Below are 6437 nucleotides of genomic sequence, written 5' to 3'. Positions count from 1 at the left end.
GCTACCCCAATCATACCCTTCATCATTAATTGTCTTGTGTAATTAACAGTGGAGAATTTGGCAACTGCCAAAGGATGTGGGATAAAAATTCATGTTTTTTAAAGGATCTCTGTGAAAAGGCATATTAAATTCCTCAAGGAAATGCTGAATAAATGTGCTGAATAACATTGCTCTGACAGAGCCTTTACCCCCATGCTGCAGCTATTATAAAATGCTCCAATACATGGAGGAGACCATAGTCTTCACTATTTAACCTGAAAAAATTGCCTTTTCCTGATAAGCATTAGTTGGATATTAAGGGTCACATCCTACCCACTGATAATGGGCGTAGTGGCATTTTCACTTTTCTCTCTCCCCACATCTCTGCCCTGTACAGATTCTCAGTGACTTTCATGTGCTGCACCCCAAGAAACATTTTCTGTGAGGATGATCCTTCATACTACATGAAGCAAACTGATCACAGTTTCCATGGTACAATTCAGTTTCATAATCATGGACCAAGAAAGCAACACAGTAATTGAAGCATGTAAATAAATTCCAGCAAAAGGGCAGATATTGAACAGGAAACTGTTTGATGTAGTTACTGGCTGAGGTTGTTCACCTGGCAGCTTTGCTCTTTTGATTAGGACTGCCTTAAGATCCTTTGTTTTTCACCAGTCAGCCGTAGCTGTACTATGTAGTTTGTGCTTTGACTCAGAGAATTAAAAGTCCAATTATACTTCATGCCAGGACAGTGTAGAATGGATGCAATTCATTAGGTGGATGTTAAGTTCCCTTTACACACGGAGTAATGAGTGCAGGATCAAGCCTACCAAGGCCACTTGTGGCTGCATTTCAGCACCTTTGCAAATAAACAGCACTGCTATAACTCAGTAGAGCCACCAGGTGGCCCTGCATTCAATGATTGCCTATAATCTTTTCCTAAGCAAAGACGACAGTGCAGCTTTCAATGCAAAACCAGACAGATCACAGGAAAAAGGAGTGTGCATAAGAAAATACTCTTCCAGCATCTGGGAAGTAATCATTGGCTGGTTTACCCAAGCAAATATTTAAAATATTATTAAACATTTTATATATGAATAAGTAATAGTGTGGTGAGGTCTAAGGGATATGTATTAGGAGGAATTTGAGATGGCTGAATTACACAGGACTGACAAAGGCAGAATTATGCAGGTCACATCAAAGACATTTCAGTTTCATCTGGGGTGGATTTGGGGTGGTATGCATAGCTCGCTCACTGCTTTAATGCTCTTGCATAATTCAGCCACCCAAAATTCATGCCAATAAAAGCCATATACCACACCACATTAGAGACAACTTTTAGAGGAGTTTTTTTAGACTTTCACTGGAACTTTGTGTTGTCCTTGGGCATGCCTTTACTGTAGTGTTAGTTTGAGTTCTCTTTGCTCATTTTGAATTAGCTTAGCACAAGTCAGAGTAAAGAACTGCAAAATAGCACTGGACCTGCACAGAAGGATTGGAGTATCAGGAATGAGTTGCAGTATTACTATACTGCATGCCAAGAACACTCAAGTTTCAGCCAAGCTCCCACAATAGACCAGCTAGTTTGAGTTAAGAGTACTACATAACATGAGCTGAAGATTTTTGCATTTCGACAAAGAGTCAGGTCACAGATGACATTTGAGTTACCATAAGCTAACACTGCAGTGGAACAAGCCCTTAGTTACCCATAGGTTCCCCCCTAAATCACCTCTACACCAATATATTTGAATGACCTAAAATAACTTTTTTATATAACAGTTCAACCATCCTGAAGCCTAAAAACTCTGGATATCTTTAGAGAAAAAAGGAGTTCTGTACCCCATTGACAAGCTATGAATCACCCCTTTTTAATGTCCCAAGACTCCATGTTTGTCATAGCTATTAAGGACCAGATTTACCTATGCACATCAACTATTTTGTACTGATATAATGCTATAAAGTTGCCGTAAATCCAGTTTAGCCAGCTAAACTGTAAAAAAGCTTTCAATCTACCAGCTAAGAACATAGCAGCCAGGGTATATTGGAGCAGGATAGGAAATATCTGAGCCAGTTCTGATGTGACATTAGCATCTTGATCTCCAGTGATCCCTAGCTAAATAAAAGCACCTTGAGGGGTAGCACTAGCCAGGAGAACCGAGGCTATTCTAAGTAGGAGCTAAAATAGCCCCTGGTTTTTCCCAGCCCTCTTTACCCCTATATCATTTCTGGTCCTATGCTAGGCAGAGGTCATTTCTAACTAAGGATCCAGTCCATAACATGCAAATGCAAGTGGATCTCAAAATCCAATTTCCCATTGCAATCTGGGATACATAGAATAGTGGTTTTCAATTTCTCTAACTCATATTATTGACACTGACAGGGAAGCAGGTGTGTATCCTACCCAAATGAGACTAAACTGCTGTGTAGTCAGTCACCCTTCTTACTTCACCCTGTGACCATCCATCAGAACACAGATGCCCTCACTTGATGACCATGATCTCTGCGTACATGTTATGAACCTTTCTCACCCAAGGAATCTTCCTTCTGCCTTGCTCCCTTCTCCTGTTCCTCTCTAGCTACTGAGCATTTCAAGCAGCAAAATTCCAGTCTTGTTGAGCAGTATACCTGGTAGGAAAAGGGAGCTGGCAGAGGTCCCTGTTTCTAGCAGGTCAATAAAATCTGGTATCATCACCTGAAACCAAAAAGATGAACAGGATAAACTGTACTCATTCCAGAAGCTTTGCTAAATCCAGCTAAAGAACTGGTATCAAGCTTACTTATAGGGTAATATGAAGTAGATAATATGCTAAAATATTCTTTTAAAGTAAAACAACCAAATGTATTACCTGGTTGGGATCCTGAAGTCGACATTGCTGCCAAATTTATAAGCCACCTGTAAAGCTGTGGAGCCTACCACTCTCTGGATAACTCCTCGGGAGGCAGCTTTATCTATCTGGAACTGAGAAATCAGGTCATAACCTACAAAAACCAAACACACACATCCAGAATTTTCATTTGACCACTGAAGATCACAAAGCTGAATGTAGCCTGATCACTTCTAAAAAGCAGTCTTTTAACTTGTAAAATGAAGTTCCTACTTGCCTGGCAAGTCATCTTGGCCAATCCTGATTGTTGGGCAAAGATCGGTGTTTTGGTTAGAAGCAAAAGTGACTGGAAATCCTGCAAAAAAGAGAAAACTTGTAATCCTTTTTCATCACACTGCCTGAAATTCAACTTGAGATCTGTGGCCTAAAAGGATAGCATCTGCTAATAAAGGTTCTCAAATTCATTAATATCACTTGACTTTGTTTACTTTTACATTTTTTCTTAAATCTTTAATGTATAAAGATGCTGTAATTCTTCCTGCTCCAGCTCTACTTTTGAGAAGCAGCTGTCCCAGCAAAAAGAAGCTTGTGATATATGGAGGCACTGGTTCATAAACTCTGGTGGTTTAGGCAAACTTAAATAAATGCTAGTTAGCTGAATCTACATCATCCCTAATTTAAAGCAAACTCAGACAAACTTTATGCCAGCTAAGGTAGCTGTTGAGAAGTGATGCTATTGGCATCCCTTCCCCCCTCCTTGATATTCCAGGTATTCCCAACCTCATCTTTGCCATGTTTGATCACATAACAAGCCCTGGGGAAGCATTGGGTGGGGGCCAGAGGGACTTACAGGGTCTTTTTATGAACATGAACAAGCGTGTAAAAGAAATTCTCTTGGGAAGCTAAACACAGAGCTCAGTTTTTAAAATACTATCTGTATAAAGGCATCACTGAAAGAAACCCCAGCCCCCAATCTTAAAGATGGAAAGCAGAAAAATAAACATTTACTCAAAATCATTTAAGAGTTTTGCCCAAGCCCAGCACCAAGGCAATCTGGAAAATTTTAGTAGATTCTGGATAGGGAAGAAAGGAGTGTACAAGTTGGAAGGACATGCCTTCCCAGCCTACAGAGAGCCTCTTGTATTCTGCAAGGACTCAACCATAAAAGTGAGTTTCCTTCTCATAGCATAGACGTAAAGGAAATGGTGAGTTAACATTTTACACCTTAGAAATGGCCTTATTCTATATTATTTAAACAGATATGTGGCTGACATCCAGTCATTTATCCATCCTAGAGTGGACCTAGTGTTCTGCCACATCTACCAGAAGAACATCTCTAACTAGAGGTGCAGAAGAACGCATTCCATACCTACCATCTATTTCCAGACTATGATCCTAACGTTAGAAATGTACTTATACCCTACTCTGTTTAGAAAGCAGGAAGATAAACCAGAATGACTGCGAAACCGTGGAAAGAAATAAAGTGTAAAACCTAACTGATAACCCAAAATAACAGTCTCTCTCACATACGCATTTATTTAGTTCCATAATTAAATGAAGTTAGTAACTAAGTACAGAGTAAATTGTGATGGTCAAGGTCGCAGTGAAATACAATACAGATATAGGCTATACCCTTACTTGTTTGATGCTGAACAGTAGCTGACACCAAAGACCCCAGAAAACTACATATGTACAAGAAAGCTGGAAGTTGCCTGTGAAAAAAATTAAACATGAATTTACAGTTCCTGATAGATTCTATGATCAACTTTCATCTCATGGTCATGCACATTAAATACATAAAAACATGAATTAGAGATTTACTAGCACAGTTGGCAAGAAAACCTTTTTAGAGCAAAGCTTTTTATCTTTGTCAGTGCAACAAAATATGTCTATGATGTTGTCTCAGTTTCTATATCTTACATATAAAACTGTCATGAAAATAAAAATAGAGAAGACAGCTGGTAAAAACAATTTTAAATGCTCTCATTTGTTAACTACTAATCTCTTACAAGTGTCCCTTGTTCTCTTACCAGTTGCTTTTCATTTTCTCTCCTGGTTTTTTTCAGCTCTCTCATGTGAGTATTTGGGGGGTATACTTATGCCCTGTGATCTCCTGTCATTAGCCCCCTCAAAGAAAACAGAAAAAGATGAAAGCTGTGTTCTTTCTCCCTGTGCAGGGCTCCAGGAGAGAATGAGGCTCAGGCTGCTGGGACTGTTTTAATTCTGAGGAGAAAAGGAGGTGGGGGCTAGACAGCCATCTGTGTCTTGATGGGGTTGAGGGCGGATCTCATGAATTAGCTGGGATATAAAAAAGCCAACGAGAGCAGAGAAAAGGCTGCAGTTTATGCCAGTCTCAGGGTAGAGACATATAAAGTCAGGAACATGATTTAAACAATACCACCCATCCAGGAATAGGGTCTGCTGGGTGGGGGAAAACAGGTGAAAGAGAAAGATGCATTTAAGAGTCTTGAGGAAGCAGGTGACCATACAATAGTGTGTATATTTTCACAATTTGGATTTAGGAAAGGTCACAGTATACCTAAGTTTAGAAAGAAGAGCCTTTCACTTCTCACTGGTTCCCTGTTAGACTATCCTAGCTTGATCCCAGAGATGTAGCAGAGTCAGGCTTCTAAATAGAAATAATCATTTTAAAATCTATTTAATAGCTTAAACTCAGGTAGAAATACACCCTGGCCATGTCTGTATGAGATTCTGACTGTGCAGTCATTACTGTGCAGTCATTTAGTGGTTGTTTGTACAAGTACTAAATGACTGCACAGTAGCTGGAGTTACTGTGTAGGAGTGTCGCCAAACAGCTTTTTCTTGATGCTGACTGTGCAGTAGCCCAAAACTATTGCACAATAGCATTGCATCAGGCTTTCTGCCACATGACACTGCTGTGCAGTAGTCACGGACTACTGTGCAGTCAGCTTCTCGTGTAGACACGGCCATGCTTGTGTAGACTCGTGTCCTGTGCCGCACTGGAGAGCTGCTGCTTCCAAGCGGACTATTAATTGAGTCTGCTCTGCACACAAGCTGAGGTGGACTATGCTGTGCTACATGCAGTTGTAAAAGTGGTGAAATGTGCATCAGCACACAGAAAATGGTGGTGGTGCACTTTTGAACTAAAGCACCTATAATGTGTTTTAGTTCAAAAGCATGCCGCTGCCATTTTCTCAGTGCTGACACACATTTCACCACTTATACAACTGCAAGTGTTGCAGCACTGGGCACTTTTCAAAGCACCTGGCGCTGAGGCACTTACATGTGTAAAAATGTCCTATGTAGCTAACAAGCCTGCAGCTTCTTGGTCCTGGCTTATGAGCTTGCTGTTCCTAGAGATAATTCATTTGATATGTTCTCAGACACATACATAAATGACACATGCCCCTGGAGGCTGTGGGGGGCACGGCAACTGCCCACAGGTGATGGAAATGGTGAGCATGGCAGCGGTGAGTGGGGAGCTCCTGCAGGCAGCCACGGCAACAGCAGCAACAGGGGCGGGGGGGCGGGGGGCACTGATGGGCAGTCGGCAACCACCCGCAGAGGCAGCCGCCAATCTCGGGGGGGCACATACACCCATGTGCACCCCCTACACATTGCCAATAGACACATATAAACCCATTCAAA

At 41.1% G+C, this 6437-nt stretch overlaps 1 protein-coding gene across 1 annotated transcript in view; it reads right to left on the bottom strand.

Annotated features, from left to right (window-relative positions):
- The window catches only part of COL9A1 (collagen type IX alpha 1 chain), a 132667-nt gene extending 127726 nt beyond the window's left edge, over positions 1–4941 (bottom strand). Inside the window, exons 1-4 of the mRNA XM_019520334.1 lie at positions 4838–4941; positions 4446–4519; positions 3085–3162; positions 2829–2961 (exon numbers count right to left, since the gene is read on the bottom strand). Coding sequence (XP_019375879.1) covers positions 2829–2961; positions 3085–3162; positions 4446–4519; positions 4838–4851 — 299 coding nt within the window. The 5' untranslated portion in view covers positions 4852–4941. The remainder of the gene's footprint in view (positions 1–2828; positions 2962–3084; positions 3163–4445; positions 4520–4837) is intronic.
- Positions 4942–6437: the final 1496 nt, after the last annotated feature.

Source organism: Gavialis gangeticus, unplaced genomic scaffold (assembly GCF_001723915.1).
Source record: "Gavialis gangeticus isolate Ggan-Ray unplaced genomic scaffold, GavGan_comp1, whole genome shotgun sequence".
NCBI classification, from domain to species: domain Eukaryota; kingdom Metazoa; phylum Chordata; order Crocodylia; family Gavialidae; genus Gavialis; species Gavialis gangeticus.
The sequence above is the reverse complement of the archived record's forward strand: the minus strand, read 5'-3'. Positions and strand labels throughout refer to the sequence as shown.